The 22,927-nt window shown below is 39.9% G+C and overlaps 1 protein-coding gene and 1 long non-coding RNA gene across 6 annotated transcripts in view; both read left to right on the top strand.

Annotated features, from left to right (window-relative positions):
• Nucleotides 1-22,927, top strand: part of LOC108268894 (NACHT, LRR and PYD domains-containing protein 12) — a 113,837-nt gene that overhangs the window by 10,396 nt on the left and 80,514 nt on the right. For 2 of the 5 annotated variants that reach the window (XM_053684623.1, XM_053684603.1), the window contains exons 8-13: nucleotides 2,022-2,195; nucleotides 2,803-2,976; nucleotides 6,218-6,391; nucleotides 8,280-8,453; nucleotides 12,215-12,388; nucleotides 13,728-13,904. In XM_053684623.1, the coding sequence (XP_053540598.1) occupies nucleotides 2,022-2,195; nucleotides 2,803-2,976; nucleotides 6,218-6,391; nucleotides 8,280-8,453; nucleotides 12,215-12,388; nucleotides 13,728-13,904 (1,047 nt within the window). The remainder of the gene's footprint in view (nucleotides 1-2,021; nucleotides 2,196-2,802; nucleotides 2,977-6,217; nucleotides 6,392-8,279; nucleotides 8,454-12,214; nucleotides 12,389-13,727; nucleotides 13,905-22,927) is intronic. The other 3 variants (XM_053684608.1, XM_053684615.1, XM_053684632.1) reach the window with 3 other exon arrangements.
• Nucleotides 17,872-22,910, top strand: LOC108271179 (uncharacterized). Its single transcript, XR_008397630.1, has 3 exons — nucleotides 17,872-17,962; nucleotides 22,284-22,445; nucleotides 22,793-22,910. It is a non-coding gene; the product is annotated as an uncharacterized LOC108271179 (long non-coding RNA).

The raw sequence follows: 22,927 nt of genomic DNA, 5'->3' as shown, positions 1-22,927 counted from the left end.
GCTTACATCACTGCGATTCTCAAAGGAAATCTTATAATAATGATTTATAGTTTGAGCTGTCAGGTCAGATTTCCCAGGAAACGGCGGTTTGATGTTATTCCTATTTGCCTGGTTACGTCACATCCATAAACGGAAAGAAGAATAGCTGGCCACTATTTTGTGTGTGTGGGTGCTAAGGATGATGGAGTGTCTGTAGCTTGGTATTACAACACTTGCTTAGGATTTAAAATTGTCATCTAGATGGCTGCTTTAATCTGGACATTTCTAAACGTCAATCATCGTTGACAATAAAAAAAAGAAGTTCTTGTTGAGACGTCAGCTTCTGTGCAAGTCTCCCTGTGTCTGTGTGGGTTTTCTCCAGGTTCTCTGGTTGGATTTGATAAGATAAATGGCCCTTATGTGTGAATGGGTGTGTGAATGTATGTGAATGGTGCAGTGTGATGGACTGGCATCTCCTTCAGGTTACATTCCCACACCTTGGGTTAGGCTCCAGATCCACCACGACTCTATTCAGAGTAAAGTAATTACTGAAAGAAACTGAGCGAATATGCAGAATCTCACCAGCCAAGATACTGAATCTGTGGAGAAGATAAAAAATTCAACTAGAAAACAATAAAGAAAACAAACTTACAGCCAAATTACCTCCACAAGGACCCTTGTTACGATTTGAGAATAGAGGGTTGCAATTCATAAGAAGAGAGAAAGTGAAAGTACACCAGAAAGATTGCGCCCACGGCATGACTATAAATAGGCATGATGTTACTCAAGCTTCAGATACTGGTAATCTGCGAGGACGCTTCCCACAGTGTTTACCTCACGCAATGTGGAGTTCCCTTTGAAAGGGAACAAACTTACAGCCAAATTAACTCCAGAAGTTCTTGGCAATCTGCTGACATGAATCCAACTGAAAACCTATGGATGGTTTTGAAATTGCAAGTCCATCAGCAGGACTGTTGTGACCTGGAGGAATTAATGACTGCACTAATCTAATTGCTTACTGTATAACCCCTGGCAAACATGAGTCACCACACTTTTTTTTACTTCGTAGCAAATAAATAAATCACAGATATGACACACAACCATTTTGTTTAATAACTGAACATACTAGCTTTGTGAGACATACCTCAAACAAGTTAAATGAAATAATTTTAATTATTGGCATATTTTTTTCAAGTACAAGAAAAAATTGTGGAGTCATCAACAAACAAAATTACAGTTAGTATTTTGTTGCTCCGCCTCGGCTTTTATGTCGACCTGAATTCTGAGGTGTGGACTTCACTAATGAAAAACAATATTCTTCATCAAGCTGGTTCCAATTTTTTCTAATAGTGGTTGACAGATCAGCTTTGCAGGGTGGAGTCTTGTAATTTTTTTTAAATCTCCACCATAAATTTTCAATTGGATTGAGATCTGGACTGTCTGCTGATTGAGTTGACCTGCCTTTCCTGAAGAAAAGCCTGAACTCTCTCTGCTCTGTGGCAAGATGCATTATCATTCTGAAAAATGACTTCTTCATCACCAAACCTATTTTCTATCGATGGAATGAGAAATGTTTGAGGTATGTCTTGTGAAGCCCGAATGTAGAGCTATTAAACAAAAATCTTAGATTTTTTTTTTTTTTTTTTTTTTTAGATCATATCTGTGATTTATTTATTTGCTAGGAAGTAAAAACCCAGGTGAACATCCTCTAAGTGAGGTGATTCCGTCATTTTTGCCAGGGCTTGTAGATGTTTTAAAGCTGTAATTGCCAACAACAACTTTGTAGCAAAGTACTAATGCTGTTCATTTGTGGTGTCTTTTTTGCCTATCAGTTATCATCTTATTAATGCTTACTATTTGTTCCTATTTATAAGTACAAAGTTAAGACATCTTGTGTATAAGTGGATATATCCACTGGAATTATATTAAATAACAAAACCAAAAGTGCTGAATACTTATTTCCCTGCAATGTAAATACACAGAAAATTGCTGTACACACATTCAGGCATCAGTGTTCTGATATATCATCATTTCTCTCCCAGTCTGCGTGAGTGTATGCTCACAGAGGAAAGCTGTAGAGTTCTGTCCTCAGTTCTCAGATCAAACTCCTCCAGACTGAGAGAACTGGACCTGAGTGAGAATAAACTGCAGGATTCAGGAGTGACGCTGCTCTCTGCTGGACTGGAGAATCCACACTGTACACTGGAGATACTGAGGTCAGATCATCACTCTCACATTGTGTTTATTTTATTGTCACTATTATAGTATAAACCTAATAATATTAAAATGTAGTTCAACAAGTCTGATGTATAACAAGGGGCTGACAGATATGGGGAGACAAATGTAAAATATTCCGCTCTGACTTTTTTGAACATTTGTGCTGTTTTACACTGACACTGAAAACTGTTATTTGACATGAGTCACTACTTAAATGTAACAGAAAGGCCTCAACTGTTCAAAAAAAGTCAGAGAGAAAAGAATAATCAACTTTTTACATTTGTGCCCCATAGACACAATATTATATAACATTTTTAACATTTAACATTTTAAAAATGTAACATTGTAATTGGGGGGAAAAACTGGTATTGAACTGTGGGTCCGAGTGTAAATGTTCTCCAAAAACAGTTTCCCCAAAGCTGCTAAAACACACTGAATAAAAGTCTGTGCTATAAATAAAGATACCTGCTGCTTCAGACTGGATTATTACCTTCTTCCTCTTATCTTTCTTACGAACATGTAGACATGTGATATCTGTCTGTATGTGTGTGTAACACACACACACACACATGTCAGTGTTCTGATGTATCATCATTTCTCTCCCAGGCTGTGTCGGTGTGACCTCACAGAGGAAAGCTGTAGAGTTCTGTCCTCAGTTCTCAGATCAAACTCCTCCAGACTGAGAGAACTGGACCTGAGTTACAATAACCTGCAGGATTCAGGAGTGACGCTGCTCTCTGCTGGACTGGAGAATCCACACTGTACACTGGAGACACTGAGGTACACACACACACACACACACACACACACACACACACTCACACACACTCACACACACACACACACACACACTGTACACTGGAGACACTGAGGTCAGATCATCACTTTCACATTGTGTTTATTTTATTGTCACTATTATAGTATAAACCTAATAATATTAAAATGTAAATCAACAAGTCTGATGTATAACAAGGGGCTGACAGATATGGGGAGACAAATGTAAAATATTCTTTTCTCTGTGACTTTTTTGAACATTTGAGGCTGTTCTGTTACATTTAGATAGTGACTCGTATCAAATACATTTCAGTTTAAATGTTCAATATAAAGCTAATTATTTACTCAAAATATATAATCTAAATATGAAAGTTTAAATCTTAAATCTAACCATAAATGTTAAACTAAATAGTAAGTATAAATGTTAAATGTTAATGAAATGAAAATTTGGTAGTCTGAGAGTAATCACTGTCACGCGGCAATGCCTACGTGCTCTGAGAATGTGGAAATGTCCCTGGTTTGTAGCCTTGGGTCACACTTATGGGGTGTCTCCTTATTGCAAGACAGTAATGACAGACACCTCTTTCCTGGGCTGGGGTGCGGTCTTAGACTGCTGTCCAGCTCATGGTCTCTGGAGTGGCCCTCCTCTTGAGTGGCATATAAATCGCCTAGAAATGTGGATCGTGTTTCTAGCACTGAGATTCTTTCTTCCTCAATTGAGATGTCACCATGTATTTACAGACAACACAGTGGTGGTCTCATATATCAACCACCATGGTGGACTATGTTCATGCCCCCTCTTCAGGCAGGCACAACCAATTCTTATCTGGGCAGAGGGAAAGTTTTTGTCACTGATTGCAATGTACATTCTGTGCAAATGGAATGTGGGGGCAGACATCCTGTTGAGGCAGGGGCTGAGGCCCAGGGATTGGTGACTCCATCCACAAGTGGTGGAGTCCATATGGCGGAGGTTTGGCCAAGCAGAAGTGAATGTGTTTGCCTCCAAGGAGACAACACACTGCCCACTGTGGTTTGCACTCACTTCTCCGACACCATTAGGGCTGGATGCCATGGCGCACATGAGGCCAAGGTCATATCCATATGCTTTTCCCCCAATTGCTCTGCTCCCACAAGTTCTAGCGAGAGTTCGCCAAAATTGTCTACGTCTGCTTTTAATTAGCACCTTATTAGCCAGCTCGAATATGGTTCTCAGAGACAATATCCCTGCTAAACAGCAATCCTTCAGAGATTCCCATCTTCAGGGATCTACTGTCTCAAGCCTGAGGGCTGATTTATCACCCTTGGTCAGAACTATGGAAACTGGCTCTGGCCCCTGAGGGGCACCAGATCATAGATTCTGATCTCACAACTGAGGTTGTAGAGACCATGTTGAATGCCAGAATGCCATCCATGATGATGATATTGTATGGGCTCAAGTGGCAACTTTTTGTCTCGTGGTGTGAGGAACGTCAGCTAGACCCAGCAAACTGTGCAATAGCTGGAGTTCTTACAAAGACGTTTCTCAGTAGGGTTGGCTCCTCCTACAATCAGGGTCTATGTGGCTGCCATTTCAGCCAGCCATGCCCCTATTGATGGAGCCTATGTGGGGCAACCTCCTCTAACTTTAATTTTTATGCGTAGTGTCAGATGGCTGAGGCCCATCTGCAGGCCATGCATACCTTCCTGGAACCTTTCTGTGCTCCTGGAAAGTCTGTCAGGTGCTGCATTTGAGCCCTTAGAGTCAGCCTCTGAGAAGCTTCTGACTCTGAAGGTAGCTCTTCTGCTGGCCCTGACATCTATCAAGCGAGTAGGAGATCTACAAACTCTCTGTTGCCCCTTCCTGCCTTGACTTTACCCCTGGATTAGCCAAGGCCTTCCTGTACCCAGTCGGATTATGTTCCTAAAGTGCCTACACCTGCCTCCCAGCCAGTAGTGTTGCAGACTTTCTGCCCTCCTCCATCCCTCATACCGGAACAAGAGAAATTGCACCAACTGCGTCCAGTAAGGGCTCTCTGTACTTAGGTCCACAGCTCTGGCCATTGGCATAAGTCAGAGCAGCTGCTGGTCTGCTTTGGAGGCCACAGTAGAATTGATGCTGTGTTGAAGCAGTGCATCTTTAATTGAATAGTGGAAGCAATCTCTATCTCTTATGAGGTGCGCAGTCTCGCTACGCCTCTGGGCATAAGGGCTCATTCCACTAGGGAGGTCACCTCTTCGAAAGCTTTGTCCAAAGGGGTATCCTTACAGGATGTGTGTGCTGTGGCAGGGTGGTCTACGCCGCACACATCCATTCGATTATACAGCCTGGATATACATTCCGACCCAGGCTCGAGTGTCTTGCAGTGACCCTCGGGCTCAGATCTTTTTGAACAGGCCATAGCCTCGGAAAGATGGAGTGGATATTCTTGTTCCCATAGTGTTATGTATGTTAGGGGCAGTGGAGGCTTGGTGGTTAAGGCTCTGGGTTACTGATCGGAAGGTCGGGGGTTCAAGCCCCAGCACTGCCAAGCTTCCACTGTTGGGCCCTTGAGCAAGGCCATTAACCCTCTCTGCTTCAAGGGGTACTGTATCATGGCTGACCCTGCGCTCTGACCCAAACTTCCTAACAAGCTGGGGTATGCGAAGAAAATAATTTCACTGTGCATATGTATATGTGACCAATAAAGACTCATTATAATTATCCTTATCATTATGCTAAATGCAACATCGAAGTTCCTTTTGAAAGGGAATGTCTGGGTTACGCATGTAACCCTGTTCCCTGAGAAGGTAACAAGACATTGCATAGCTTTGTCATACTGGGGCAGGCCTGTGATTTGCGTCTTCGCGTCAGGTAATAGAGGCTGACAGTGCGGATCACAGGCATCATTTATATATCACGCAAAGTGCTAAATTGCCATGTCATCTGATCATGGCAGGCCTATAAATAGGCATGATTTTACACTAGCTTTAGATACTGGTTATGCGTGAGGGCGCTTCCCACAGCATTCAGCTAACGCAACGTGGAGTCCCCTTCTCAGGGAACAGGGTTACATGCGTAACCAAGCTGATTTTAAATCTGTTATTCACATCCCTAATTAATTATCACTAAGTTTATATTTAACATTTACATTTAACCATTTCATTTAATATTTAGGTTTAACATTTAGATTTATATTTAAATTTATTTACACTGAAACTGAAAACTAACACTGGAAACAAAGACATACACACATGTCACTTTTCTGATAGATCATCATTTCTCTCTCAGGCTGCGTGGGTGTAATCTCACAGAGGAAAGCTGTAGAGTTCTGTCCTCAGTTCTCAGATCAAACTCCTCCAGACTGAGAGAACTGGACCTGAGTTACAATAACCTGCTCGATTCAGGAGTGACGCTGCTCTCTGCTGGACTGGAGAATCCACACTGTACACTGGAGATACTGAGGTCAGATCATCACTTTCACATTTTGTTCATTTTATTGTCACTATTATAGTATAAACCTAATAATATTAAAATGTAAATCAACAAGTCTGATGTATAACAAGGGTCTGACAGATATGGGGAGACAAATGTAAAAATATTCTTTTCTCTCTGACTTTTTTGAACATTTGAGATCGTTCTGTTACATTTAGATAGAGACTCGTATCAAATACATTTCAGTGTAAATGTTCAATATAAAGACAATTGTTAAATCTAAATATTATGCTAATTGCCCCCGTGTCTCAGAGTGTGATTCATTGGGAGATCATGGTGCAGTAGGGTTGCCAGGTTTACACTATACTGTGTTGGGTTTGGAACAAGGCAGTCGGTGTAAAGAGCAAGTCCACAGGTGGCAGGGTTTTTTGTTTGGGTTCAGGAGACTTGTTTGGAACCTGAAAATCCTCTCTGTTCTGAAGTTACAGATGTACAGATGTAGAAAAGTAGGTACACAGCACATTAGCGGTAGCTACACTGCCTACCTGACTAGCTACTGCTACAGCTGCTACTTTTACATTGACCTACTTCTGTATTTCTGTATGTCTGTAATTTCATAGCAGAGACTAATTTCAGGATTTCCTGTTTTGTGATGACATCATGGTCCCAAATAAGTATCCTGAATCAATAGTTGCAGTAAAACATAAATGAGCAGCTGTTCAGGATCACTGTAGTATCCACCACAGTATAGTTGTAGATCTCTGGGTCAACTTCTCAAGTGATAGGGATTTACACCACTTGAAACATGTGTAGCACTAGCACAGCTAGATAAATATATAAATGTCCTCTCACATTCAACTGCTTTTATTTCCAGAAAATTTCTTAACATGTGTAAATATTTGTATTAACATAAAAACATTCAACAACTGAGACATAAACTGAAGAAGTTTCACAGATGTTTGAGGAACAGAAATGGAATAATGAGTCCCTGAATAAAGTGGAGGTCGATATCAGAAGGAACAGTCAGTATCTGATGTTCTCCAGCTGCTTTAAGTTATACAGAGCATCTCATCCTCATGGACTGCACCAGATCGGTCAGTTCTTGCTGTGAGATGTTCCTCCACTCTTCCACCAAGGCATCTGCAAGTTCTCCATCACGTCTGGGGGACACATGCTTACATGTAATTTTCCACTGCGAGGATGATCATCTGTCCTTCCTGTCTCCCTGTAGCACCATCTCAGGTGTCTTACATTACAGACATTAGAGTGTATTGATCTGAACACATCTGCAGTCCTCATGTCTCCTAGCAGCAGGTCTATGGCATGTTCATGCAGGAGAGCAGGAACCCTAGACATCTTTCTTCTGTGTTTTTCACAGTCAGTAGAAAGGTCTCTTTAGTGTCCTAATTATCACCAAGTTTAAATTTAACCATTTCATTTAATATTTAGGTTTAACATTTATATTTATATTTAAATTGAAACTGAAAACTGTGTCACTACTTTGACATGAGTCACTACTTAAATGTAACAGAACGGCCTCAATTGTTTTTACATTTGTTCCCAATAGACACAATATTATATAACATTTTGTTTACCATTTAACATTTTAAAAATGTAACATTGTAATTGGGGGGAAAAATCGGTATTGAACTGTGGGTCCGAGTGTAAATGTTCTCCAAAAACACTTTCCCCCAAAGCTGCTAAAACACACTGAATAAAAGTCTGTGCTATAAATAAAGATACCTGCTGCTTCAGACTGGATTATTACCTTCTTCCTCTTATCTTTCTTACGAACATGTAGACATGTGATATCTGTCTGTATGTGTGTGTAAGGCGTACACACACACACACACACACACACACACACACACACACACACACACATCAGTGTTCTGATATATCATCATTTCTCTCTCAGGCTGTGTCGGTGTAATCTCACAGAGGAAAGCTGTAGAGTTCTGTCCTCAGTTCTCAGATCAAACTCCTCCAGACTGAGAGAACTGGACCTGAGTTACAATAACCTGCAGGATTCAGGAGTGAAGCTGCTCTCTGCTGGACTAGAGAATCCACACTGTACACTGGAGACACTGAGGTACACACACACACACACACACACACACACACACACACACACACACACACACACACACACACACACACACACACACACACACACACACACACACACTGTACACTGGAGATACTGAGGTCAGACCATCACTCTCACATTGTGTTTATTTTATTGTCACTATTATAGTACAAACCTAATAATATTAAAATGTAGATCAACAAGTCTGATGTATAACAAGGGTCTGACAGATATGGGGAGACAAATGTAAAAATATTCTTTTCTCTCTGACTTTTTTGAACATTTGAGGCAGTTCTGTTACATTTAGATAGAGACTCGTATCAAATACACTTCAGTGTAAATGTTAAATATAAATTTAAATTTTGAATCTAAATATATAATCTAAAATATTAAATATAAAGCTTAACTATAAATGTTAAAACTAAATAGTAAATATCAATGTTAATCTCATGTAATGGAGTTGAGGATGGATGCAAATGCAGATAAAAGCTTTATTAAAGAGAAGCAGGCAGACAAATCCAAATCATGAATCAAAAGCATGGTCCAAAAACAGGCAGAAGGTCAGGCAATCGGCAAACGGACATAAACTAGGCAAGGCAACACACAAAATGAGAAACTAGAAGCAAAATCAAAAACCATGAACCAGAACAGGTTGAACAAAGGCTTGGCATGGTGAATACACTCAATACTGCACAAAGACTAGTGTGAGATTGGATGCAGGTGTGCGTGATTAGAATAAAAGTGAGTGTTCTGGGAATTGCGGTCCATGGCGACCATGTTTGCAGGCCGCAGTGCAGGATGGAAAATGTAGTCACTGGTTTGCTGTGATATGACAGTTAAATGTTAATGAAATTAATCTCTCGTTCATATACTAATTGTAATGAGCTCATCTCTAGGTGGGGTTTAACCCTTTCTTCCTAAAAACAAACCAATCTCCTTCCCCACAATTAATTATTTATGTCTATATGAGACCTTAGATTTGTGCTGCATGTGCAGTTAGTTGATTTTTTTTTTTTTAAAGGTTTTATGAGGACAGAATTTTTACTCTGTACAAAGTTTCACTTTCTACCTTAATGACTTTCTGGCTTTCATCCCAGCTCGATACTCAAAAGTGTTGTCCAAGCCTCAGTGTTGCCTTAATTAGAAGAGCGGTTTCGGCCGTACAGAAAAATGTCTAAATGCTGATTTACTGCTGCGCAGAGATACAGAAAAACACAAGACTCTTTTAACTCAGTACACACCTAGAATGTAGTCTGATTTACGGCTTTAGATTATGCTTCTAAGTATTGATTACACATCTTGATCATGCTTGATATCTCATATTGATTATTAGATTGCGCTTTATTAATATATTCTATAACATTTACAAATTTCATTTAATATTTAGGTTTAACATTTATATTAATATTTAAATTTAAATTGACACTGAAACTGAAAACTGTAATTTGACACGAGTCACTACTTAAATGTAACAGAACGGCCTTGATTATTCAAAAAAGTCAGAGAGAAAAGAAAAATCAACTTTTTACATTTGTGCCCCATAGACACAATATTATATAACATTTTTTACCATTTAACATTTTAAAAATGTAACATTGTAATTGGGGGAAAATTTGGTGTTGAACTGTGGGTCCGAGTGTAAATGTTCTCCAAAAACACTTTCCCCATGTTACAAACCCGGTCTAGGTCGGGCCGCAACATACAATAAGATGAAAAAAAAAAGAAAAGGGTTGGCGTGACCAAAATTCTGTTTACTTTGGTTTTTATTCTCCAAACGAAGCACCATATATATATATATATATATATATACACACACATATACATACATATATATATATATATATATATACACACAGTATCTCACAAAAGTGAGTACACCCCTCACATGTTTGTAAATATTTGATGATATCTTTTCATGTGACAACACTGAAGAAATGACACTGTGCTACAGTGTAAAGTAGTGAGTGTACAGCTTGTGTAACAGTGTAAATTTGCTGTCCCCTCAAAATAACTCAACACACAGCCATTAATGTCTAAACCGCTGGCAACAAAAGTGAGTACACCCCTAAGTGAAAATGTCCAAATTGGGCCCAATTAGCCATTTTCCCTCCCCGGTGTCATGTGACTTGTTAGTGTTACAAGGTCTCAGGTGTAAATGGGGAGCAGGTGTGTTAAACTTGGTGTCATCGCTCTCTCACTCCCTCATACTGGTCACTGGAAGTTCAACATGGCACCTCATGGCAAAGAACTCTCTGAGGATCTGAAATAAAGAATTGTTGTATTGTATATGAAAAACACAAGAAATAAACACCAGGGAGACCAAGGATAAGTAGTAAGTAACTTTATTGGGAATTCACTGGATTCTATATTTGAGAGCTGGGGGGAACCCGCATCTCCAGAGGGGGTGCGAAGAACCTCGGGTAGCATAGTGATGTCCGCAGTGAGATGCGCAAGCTGATAGCGAGTGTTCAGATCTGAATCCAGCCCCTCCAGTAAAGGAGATAAGGTAAAGTGACGGGCACTTAGAACACATAGAAGAGAATGAAATGTATTAGGCGGTGATATTGATGAGTTGGACTCATACTTAAAGATTAAGATTAACTTTAAGATTAATTCATTATTCACAATGAAATCTAGGAACTGGGGAGTACAGACAGAGAGGCACGTGCAGACACACACACACACAGAGGCCTATGCAGCCACACACACACGGAAGGAATGCAGAATATTATACGGATAATAAAAGGAGTATAAGGATTATAAGGATATTATAAGGATAATAAAAGGAGTATAAGGATATTATAAGGGTAGTATAAGGTATAGAGTATAGTAAAGGGGGTAAACTATTGGCAAGCATTATAAACAGAAAATGTAGAACAAAATATGAAAGAAACCACATTAGAAAACAGAAAATGCAGAACAAAATATGAAAGAAACTTACTCATATTGTGTGTGAAGGTGTGGAGAATCCTCTGCTGACGGTAGACCAGTCAGGACTGACACTGACAGGTTATTTTCTAAGGACAAAATGTGACAGGTCCATTATATTATATGGTTATTGGAGCTGGGCTACACCTACTAGATAACTGTCCTTGGAACGGCGAAGGCCTCAAGATAACTGTCTATGAGATCAGCAGACTCAGTGGGAACAAGGTTTCTCAAAATTGTTGATTCGCGTACGTAATGGTATTCTGGGAATGCTATGTCTAAACATATTGATGTTTGGGTTTAGAAAACTGTATAAATAAGGGAGTGTTAGATCGCAAATAGTCATACACAGGCGAAAAGCACTTCTCTCTATACACAACGCAATGGCACTGATCTGCCCTGGGATGGAGACTGACGAGGCTTAAGTACACTTCCGGAAACGTGCAGGCAACCAGTCCTGTCTCACAAGGCGGAGCAGGCGTGGACAAGACATGATCATCGAGTAGCAAGCAAACCGGAACGTACGCATGCAGTAGGTGGGGCCTAGAGAAGGGGGAGGAGACAAAAGAAACCCATCCCACCACCGACATAGACACACAAATAGCACATAGAGCAAACAGAAATACATTGTATAACGTTACACCCAAAGCTGCTAAAACACACTGAATAAAAGTCTGTGCTATAAATAAAGATATCTGCTGCTTCAGACTGGATTATTACCTTCTTCCTCTTATCTTTCTTACGAACATGTAGACATGTCATATCTGTCTGTATGTGTGTAAGGTGTGTATACACACACATGTCACTGTTCTGATATATCATCATTTCTCTCCCAGGCTGTATGGGTGTAATCTCACAGAGGAAAGCTGTAGAGTTCTGTCCTCAGTTCTCAGATCAAACTCCTCCAGACTGAGAGAACTGGACCTGAGTGAGAATAAACTGCAGGATTCAGGAGTGATGCTGCTCTCTGCTGGACTGGAGAATCCACACTGTACACTGGAGATACTGAGGTCAGATCATCACACACACACACTGTACACTGGAGATACTGAGGTCAGATCATCACACACACACTGTGTTTATTTTATTGTCACTTAGGCATGGGCCGGTATGAGATTTTGACGGTATGATAACCTTAAGTAAATATATCACTGCTTCACAGTATTGTGGTATTATGATTAGAGCTCTAAATGTATTATTTTTAAATGACTGGGTATAAAACTAAATCTTTTTTCCACTGAACACAATATATTTTGTTTTTAAGCAACATATGGAATATTTGGAACAGTAGTAAACATGTACAGCTGCAATTAAAATTATTCACCCCCCAGTGCAAATCAGGTTTATTGTAAAAATGTACAGACTTTAAGCTGTTTGCGATGAACAAATCAAACAAGAGTAATTGAAATAGTTCAACACAACAAATGCTTTAAGTGGTTTCCCCAAATTCAACTGAAAATGCAACTTATAATGACTTCTTCAGAAATTATTCAACCCCTTCATGGCGACTATCATTAGTACTTAGTAGAGCACCTGTTATGACCTGCTGCATAGGAGACGCAGAGCTTCAGGCAGCATTCCTGAGGAATCTTCTCCCATTCCTCCAACAATGGCCTCCAGTTCAGTAATATTCTTAGGTTTGTGTGCTGCATCCTCCTTCTTCAAATCCCACCAGAGATCGTCTATGGGATTCAAGTCAAGTGACTGTGACGTCCCTGTAGAATCTTCCAGGACTTCTTCTGCAACCAAGCCTTGGTGGAATTTGAGGTATGCTTGGGATCATTGTCCTCAGCGCCTGTTACACCAAGTCTTGCTGCAGGTCTTTTGCAGTCACTCGAGGGTTTGTCACAACCTGCCTTCTCACAAATCTGCTTGCAGCTGTTGATAGCTTCCTTTTTCTGCCCCGCCCAGGTTTTTCATAATTTTCTGCCCCAAGCCAGTTCAGGTATTTCATGTGTTCCAGCTCAAGCACACCTGGTGCAGCTAATGAAGCCCTTGATTAGTTTATATCAGGTGTGTTTGAGACAACACCTGTTTTGCATATTTGTGCTGTTGTGAGGGATTCTCTTCAGGGGGTGAATAATTTTGAGACTGGAGAAATCATTATAAGTTGCATTTTTAGTTGAATTTGGGGAAACCGCTTGAAGTATCCATTGTGTTGAACCATTTCAGTCGCTTTTGTGTGATTTGTTCATTACAAACAGCTGAAAGTCTGTAATTTTGACAATAAACCTGATTTGCACTGGGAGTTGAATAGTTCTGTATGCGAGTATGCGTGCGCGTGTGTGTGTGTTCGTGTGTGTGTGTGTTAGTGTGTAGGTTGATCTATAATTGTTGATCTCTCTACAGGCTGGAACACTGCAGTATTACAGGTGAAGGTTGTGCTGCTCTGGTTTCTGCTCTGAGGTCAAACCCCTCATCACACGTGAGAGAACTGAATCTGAAATACAATAATCCAGGAGAATCAGGAGTGAAGCTGCTCTCTGATCTACTGAAGGATCCACACTGTACACTGGAGACACTACAGTGAGTTACTGACAGAAACACACACACACACACACACACACACACACACACACACACACACACACACACACATACTAGTAATGTAATGTGACTTAGTGTGTTTAGACAGATAGGACAGACTTTTGACATTTTATTTGAATAGAACTTTTATCATGGACACTGTCACAAAGCCGCTTTACAGAAATCCGGATCTAGCTTTAGATTTAAATCTCTAATGAGCAAGTCAGAGGTGACAGTGGAGAGGAAACACTTCCTGAGACCATATGAGGAGAAGAACCCTTGAGAGGAACCAGACTCAAAAGGGAACTCTTCCTGTTCTGGGTGACACGGGATAGTGTGATTATAAATCATTCCTCTTCTACAGTTATAGAGTCGAGCAGTTCTGATTTCAGTAGAGTTTTAGCTTTAAGTCTATAGTATCAAAGTGAAGTTCTCCACTGTATGATGAATGAGCGCTGAGTGTAAACTGTCTTTAGTAAGTCTAATCATTAGGATGTCCAAGTGAGAACATCCACAGTCAGCTTTAGGATGTCCATGTGGCACCGTCCATAGCAATCTCACGCCAAACTTTAGGCTAGTCATGTGGGCCGACCTCAACAGCAGCAAGTGATTCTCAGCTGAAGGAATCAGTTTAATATCCTTTCTGAAATATTTCCATCAGGATTTATAATAAATAAATCACAGGATTTTATTTACTTTTACTGTTTGTATCGTTCAAATCCTTCAAATCAGATTGTCTTGGTTCTACACACACACACACACACACACACACACACACACACACACACACACACACACACACACACACACACACACACTCACTCATTCTCTCTCTCTCTCTCTTTCTCTCTCTCTCTTTCACACACACACTCACACACACACGCACTCACTCACACACACACAGTGTTTACACTGATTTTTCTTTTGAGGAGTCTGATAATTGATTCTGATAAATCTGATGAATATCTGATCATTTTACTCTTTTCCACTTCTTCACAGGTTCTGGACATTTTCATTCTGATCTCCAATTCTCAACCTCAGATGATTATGGATTACATTAACCTGTACAAATAAACATTACTAAGTGTTGTGAAGAACATGCACTCACCGTCCACTTTATTAGGAACACCTGTACACCTGCACATTCATGCAGTTATCTAATCAGCCAATCATGTGGCAGCAGCACAATGCATAAACCCATGCAGATGCAGGTCAAGACCTTCAGTTAATGTTCACATCAAACATCAGAATGGAGGAAAAGTCTGATCTCTGTGACTTTAACCATGGCATGGTTGATGGTACCAGATGGGTTGGTTTGAGTATTTCAGAAACTGCTGATCTCCTGGGATTTTCACACTGAACACCCGCTCACAGGATGTTTTTTTCACCATTCTGTATAGAGACTGTTGTGTGTATTTGGCTGATTGGATAATTGCATAAATGAGCAGGTGTACAGGTGTTCCTATTAAAGTGGACGGTGACTGTATGTGACTATTACTATTTTAAAAGGATAATGATAATGGGTAAGATTTTGCTTGTACAATGCTTTGTTGTGGTTCATTAGATGATGAAATGTCAGGACTGTAAATATGAAGCAGCTGAGATAAATAAACTAAACCTACATATTAGATTGTTTATGAGTAATCCAGTATAATGTAGCTTAAACACACAAACTGAACAGTAATGACACTTCTACTATTACATTTGTTTATCAGCAATAAATAAACTCTTGTTGTACCTGCAGTATAGTGTGTAATTAAATCAAACACACACTTTGTTTATGTTCATGTTGTGATTAAAACACATTTGACTTGTACTATCTTATATGTTACAAAATGTATGTAATATTTGATCTTTTTCCTCAATAAATAAATGACTATGACTAATAAATAATATTTTTGTTTCCTTTGGTTCTCTTTATCTATTTTTAGCACTTCTGAAAATCAGATGGTATTTTAGGTCATATTTATAAAGAAATATAGAAAACTCTCACAAACTTTCTAGCACCACTGTATATAACTGATGATAGTATCACCAGTAGATTTGGTGGTGTGTGCGCTGCTGAGGAGGGACATTCATACAGTCAGACATACAGTACGTCACAATCACTGTACACACATTACTTTATTACAGAGGAAAAATACCTGAAGCTGGAAATCTAAATTCCGTCTAAATGAGTCAAATCATTTGGCTCATCTCACCAGTAAGAGTCGACTCTTTCGGCTCCCTTAACAGTTTTTTGTTAAACTGTGGAGAAGATCTGATGTATGTAACGAAAGCAACAATGAATGTCACTGTGACCCTTACTAGGATAAAGTACTTACAGAAGATGATTAATGAACTGAACAGATGTCAAAATGAGGTTTCTATGGTAACATTTTGATTAAATGACACTGCAAGAGTAACAGTCTTACCCAAATCTACCAACAAGTAGAAGTCAATGGCACCACAGAGCCACCACAGAGCCGATCCCACCAAAGAGCCGACTCCACCAAAGAGCCGACTCCACCAAGGAGTCGACCCCACCAAGGAGCCGACCCCACCAAAGAGCCGACCCCACCAAGGAGCCGACCCCACCAAAGAGCCGAGTCGACCAAAGAGCCGACTCAATTAAAGAGCTAACTATCTAATTACAGCTTAATCAAAAAGCTGACTCATTTAGTGAGTCAATTTCAGACTGTGTGTGTGTGTGTGTGTGTGTGTGTGTGTGTGTGTGTGTGTGTGCGTGTGTGTGTGTGTGTGTTAGTTACATACGTGTTGGTTCTGTCTGAACAGCGAGCGTGCCTCCTGTGTGATGTACTTCCTCTCGTTCTCTGTATAATGTGAGAGGGTTGACTGAGCCTGCCAGCTGCGAGCGATCCGGAGAACACGCCGGTACAGGGCCAGAACCTCCACACGCCTCAACGCCATCACCATCAGCTTCTACAGAGAGGAGAGAGATAAACACACACACACACACACACACACACACACACACACACACACACACACACACACAGACACAGACATAACTCTAGAAAAGGGAATAAAACAGGAGACAATGATATAGGATTTTTTTCTACCAAAGCCAGCTGGCTTCTAGAAGTAGAATAATGCCAAGCCTTTCATGCCATGGTTACTGCACTCTTCATTGTGATGATATAGAATATAAAATCAAGGAGAACGACATGTTCTATGAACACAGCACCATCTTCAGGCTACAGACGGAAACTACACTGATTCGTATGGACCAGTGAAATTTTTGCCTATCTAGTGCTATTAACTTTGTAAAGCACAGCCCTAAAATATACAAGAGCTCCATGTCTCCATCTTTGGTTGGGTTTTTTTCTCTCAAAATTTCACACTGAAACACAGTGATTATCTCGATTCATTGTATTTGTGTAGCGCTTTTAACAACAGACATAATCACAAACTGTCCTTACAGAAATCCAGACATAGATTTATATCCATAATGAACAACTCACAGGCAACAAATCTGGGTCTTTTATCCCAGCAAGGTTGGGTTATTATATACATATATGCACGATTTTATTTTATTGTTAAGTGCTTTTTCTGTACATTAATTAGTTTATTACAAATTTAAAATAAAAATTTTAAACAACTTAAAAATAATTACAACACTATTTATGTTTTATTTAATTCAAAATCTATTTGATTGATACAATTATGCATGAAATGTATATATATATATATATATATATATATATATATATATATATATATATATATATATATATATATATATATATATATATATATATATATATATATATTACAGCGTAACATCCAGCCCATACATTTCCCCTCCAGACCACCAGAGGGCACAATTCAGAATTCCCGAGTTTCCCTAAAATTCTGACACGCTGCTTAATTTACTCTACTAACTTCCTGTTTGGTCTGCATAAAAAGCACATGGACCTTTATCTCAGTGTGAAGATTTACAGTTTGTGAGTCGGTTTGTGTATATAAAAATACTAACACAGTTTCTTCTGCTGTACTTCATCATCTGCTCGCTTCAATGCTGCTCTTCTACCTGCAAGTTTCAGAACATATCACAGGTGATTATATTCACAAAACCATCTTCCACTACATCATCCACACACAGGTTTAGAAGAAAGGTGCTGATATAGAAGAATCAAAGTGCTCTCACCCAGGCCTATCCATCAGTTTCCTTCTTCTCTGAGAATTTATTAGGGAATACACATTTCTGAAAAACGAGACTGTTGTTGATTTAAGACAGTGCATACTCTGGATTGTATTGTAAGAGGGGTTAAGGAGAACTTGTCGAGATCCAATCTCTAAACGGGTTTGAATAATGCAGGCGTACACACTTAATCTCACAGTATGAATGAAGACTAATTAAGATGCCCTCATTCCCTGTGCTGTGTGCACACTGCTGTACTGCTACCGGTCATTTGTCAGGACACATCAGATTTAATCATCATGACAGAAACCTATCCCTCCACCATACATTACTAAACACAAGCAGGTTTAGGAGATACAGTAGATTAATGATGTCCACATTTTAACAAAATGCCAAGAACTTATAGAAATCTCCCCAAATACACACCTGGAACAGAAATGTACTGACATTCAAATGTTTGTAGATGCACCAGGTCTTACACAGATGGAGTTGTCATGAGGTAAACCTGCTTCTTGTCTTCTGATCTTTTTGTTCTCTCAGGTAAAAGAGTGGGTAGTTTTCTCTTTAGAGAAATAAGGGTTTCATATATGCTCCTGTTCACTGGGTTTCTGTGAGCATTCTGCTGTGATTCTAATGTTAACTGCAAAGACTTGCCTTCATGTCATTTACTGAACACCGTGACCTGTACAAAAATCCTCTGTTTGCTTCATCCTCTACCTTTTGGAGGTGCTCTTATGAGTTTATTTCTGTTCTTTCTAATATATTTGCATTTTGGTTGTCATCATGAGTATTTCTGAATGCCTGATCATCGTGTGATAATGGCTTTTATTCAAGGTCGATACGGTGAACTATGGTTCTGTATTACTGCTGGACTCCTCACAAATGGAGACGACCTCAAGTCATCCACAGTCCATATAAATCTGTAATAGTGTTTGTTTCTAATGACATTCTAAATAATTAGCTTTTTATTAATTATATATTTTTATTGCATATGGAAGTTGTGTATAATATTGTAAATGTAATTCTATAACCTCAGCGTTTCCTTCCTGTGAAATCTGTCGTCTGGGTGCAGAGGTAGAGACTGCAGGTCTGCAGTGATCGCCAGGTCCATAGATTGGTATTCACTCACTCATTGGACTAAATAGTCTCTCTTTCAACAATTAAAATTTGGGAAGGAGAGGACAGACTGCAGCAATGGATCCGTTCCTAAAATGGATTTAAGCCAGCTGCCTCTCTGCATGCTCTGTGCTTCACCTCGTTCCAGAATTCCATGATGTCTGTCACCTCAAGAACTGGATAGTTCTCCACCACTGAATAATTTTGTCAGTTGTGGCAGGGCAGTGTCCCATAAAGCTTGTAAGTTTTGACATGTCTACATAGCGCTTGTTCTACAGTATTTTCTACACAGTGAACAGAGACATGCTGCAACATGATATCTGGCTCTCAACTCATTTGTGAAGGATTAGATCCTGTTTACCTCAGAGAAGAGACTCAACTCTGTAGCTTTAGCCTCAAATAAGTAGCCTAGGTATGTGTGGCTTGGGGCTGAGTGTGGACTTGATGATTCACTGAACATGGAATAGTTTGTTCTGCATGGAATATGGAATATTTGCCATATAATAGTTCACTTGTTTTGGTGAAGTCCTCCAGTTGGTCCAGGTTCTGTAGACAATATGTGCCACACACATTGGTGATGTGCAAATGCAAATGCCTCATAGACAGTCTTGTATGCATTTTGGAGAGCTAGTGAACCTGTAGTAGGCTTCTCTCACAAGGTTCTCAACTCAATGTGGAATTGTCTTTGGAAAGAGAACTCCCTGTTAGCTTTAGGGAATGACACTGCATGTGGACAAGACTATTTAATCCATGATGTACATGCCATTCTGAACCCCTGGCAAGACAGAGGCATTATCCTCCACAGTGCTTACTAGATTATCTTTTAAAAAAGCCAATCAGTCTAGGAAATCCAGATCTGCTCTGGCTATTAAACGTGCATTCCCATATTCCAACTCAATCAGGCTTAGAAATATATTCAATATATTCCTCCTATCTGTCATGAAGCTTCATGACAAACTGGAAATCAGTAGTGGAATCAATGTGGATATTGGGCTACACGGAAACCTTTTTTTAGTATCAGAAGGATCCAGGCAACCACCAAGCACTTAGCAGGGCAGATTTGAGTTGTAATATGTTGATTATTTCAGAGGAACTGCAAACCATCCTTGCCATGGCAGTGAAGGCCTACAGCAGACTGGGCTTGTCAGTCAACACTACCAAGCCTGAGGTGATATGCCAATGTAGGTCCGGCACCGCATCCACTTCACCATAGAACATCAGCCACTGACAATATTTTCATCTTTTAAAAACCTGTGCAGCATGCTATCTGAGAGCTGCAACTTCAACCAGGAAATCCTGAACCAGATAAAACAAGGCTGTGCAGCTTTTGGCAAACTCTGACAAAAGTTCTTTTCAAAACAAGCACCTCCATCTGCACACAAATTTACATCTATAAATCCACCTGTATCACCACTTTCCTATACATCTGTGACGCCTGGGACACCTACAGCTGCCACCTAAGGATGCTGAAATTCTTCCATATAAGATGCCTTTCAGCAAATCTTGGGGATCACAATCTTGGTGTGATTTGTGTACCACATTCTGAAGTGGTTGAGGACAAACTGCAAGTGCATGAAGGCCACCATCACTGAACAACGACTGCGATGGCTTGGGCATGGTGTTAGGTTGCCTCCAGATCGCTTGCAATGGCAAGTCTTGTATGGACAACTTCATCTGGGCCACCAGTCTGCAGGGAGTCAAAGAAGTGGTACAAAGACCAGCTAAAAACATCACTGAGGAAATGGCTGTTTTATTTTGAGAACAAGGATCTTCACAACATGTTTGCTGGAAGTGTATCATGGCAATCAGATTTCTGAGGACCCCAGAAAGAGTTGTTGATGCTCATCAGGGTGGAAGAGGTTACAAAACCATCTCTAAAGAGTTTGGACTCCACCAATCCACAGTCAGATAGATTGTGTACAAATGGAGGAAATTTAAGACAGTTATTAGACAGTTATTTAAGACGGGAGTGGTGAACCAACAAAGATCACTCCAAGAGCAAGATGTGTAATTAGTACACAAGGTCACAAAGGAGCCAGGGTAACATCTAAGCAATTAATGGCCTCTCTCACATTTGCTAATGTTAATGTTCTTGAGTCCATCATCAGGAACACTGAACAATGGTGTGCAAGGCAGGATTGTAAGGAGAAACCACTGCTCTCCAAAAAGAACATTTCTGCCTGTCTGCAGTTTGCTAAAGATCATGTGGACACGACAGAAGGCTACTGGAACAATATTTTGTGGATGGATGAGACCGCAATTTTGTTGTTTAAATGAAAAGGGATATAGTTGGAGAAATGATGGAATGCATTGTTTTCCTAAGAACCTTATCCCATCTGTGAAACATGGTGGTGTAGTATCATGGTTTGGGCCAAAGGAAAATATCAGGACATCTGTCCATGATCTGAGACTGAAGAGAAAGTGGGTCATGCAGCAAGACCACGATCCTAAACACGAGTCGTTCTACCAAAGAACAGTTAAAGAAGAATAAAGTTAATGTTTTGGAATGGCCGCGTCAAAGTCCTGACCTTAATCCAATAGAAATGTTGTGGAAGAACCTGAAGCAAGCAGTTCATGTGAGGAAACCCACCAACATCCCAGTGTTGAAGCCGTTCTGTACTGAGGAACGGGATAAAACTCCTCCAAGCCGATGTGCAGGACTGATCAACAGTTACTCCAAACGTTTATCTGCAGTTATTACTGCACAAGGAGTCACACCACATACTGAAAGCACAGGTGCACATACTTTTACCATTGTGACTGTGTCCTAGGCATCTGCCACAGCAGCTGATGTAGAAAGGGCATTCACACTACCTGCAACTCCTCAGCTGATACTCCTTGGTATGTATGGAAGCATATATTTTTTCTTTTTATGATTATATAAGACACCAGGGTGTTTTTCTGGATTACAGTAGAAGTGCTAAGTGATTCTTTGCAACAATATTGAGAGAAAAGTTCATGATCAACATATTAAAATGCATTTCTTGTGTCAAAAGAACAGGGCTCATCTTTAGATGAGTAAAATGATTTCAGTTTCCTTTGCATTTATTTGCAGTGTGGCAAAGGCATATTAATGCATTTTTTTATGTCACTGCTGACATGGTGTTTACTTTGTAAAGTTTCAGGTGAAACACCAGGAAGTGTATTCACCACTGGATGATCAGCCTTGTTGGCACATCATTTGTGAGATCATCCAGCCAACTTCTCTGTCTGGGCTTTTCTACATCCTACATTTTCAATCTTCAGTACCAGGATGCATGTGCACTGGAATTCATTCAAAGGTTAGACGCGTACATCCTTCAGCTGTTACTATGTGATGTGAGCATTTGAGGACATTGTGTTGCTCACGTTTAATTTTACTGGTCACGTACCAACTGTCCAAAAGATCTGATGGCTGGAGCTTGTTAAAGATCTCCTGACACTAATCAGGGCAGAGCAAACTACCACTTTCTCTGAACCATGTTTCTATATGGATTTACAGGAGACAGTGTGTAACTCCTAAAAAGATGCTAAAATGTAATATAACCTACACCTAACATAGTAAAGGGCAGTGTTCTTGATACAAGAATAGACTTTGCCGTTTATATTATCTCAGTGAATAAACTTTCCTTCCACACTAATTTTTCAGGCTGTTCATCGGGATAAATCCAGAGATAGGCACCACGGCTGGACGAGGCAAGAAAAAGATCACGTCCGTAAACGCTTGTGTCTCCAGACTACTGAAGAAACTGATGGACATTGACTGGGACTTTTATATAAATCA

Source organism: Ictalurus punctatus, chromosome 1 (genome assembly GCF_001660625.3).
Source record: "Ictalurus punctatus breed USDA103 chromosome 1, Coco_2.0, whole genome shotgun sequence".
In the NCBI taxonomy this organism is placed as follows: Eukaryota; Metazoa; Chordata; class Actinopteri; order Siluriformes; family Ictaluridae; genus Ictalurus; species Ictalurus punctatus.
The sequence above is the reverse complement of the archived record's forward strand: the minus strand, read 5'-3'. Positions and strand labels throughout refer to the sequence as shown.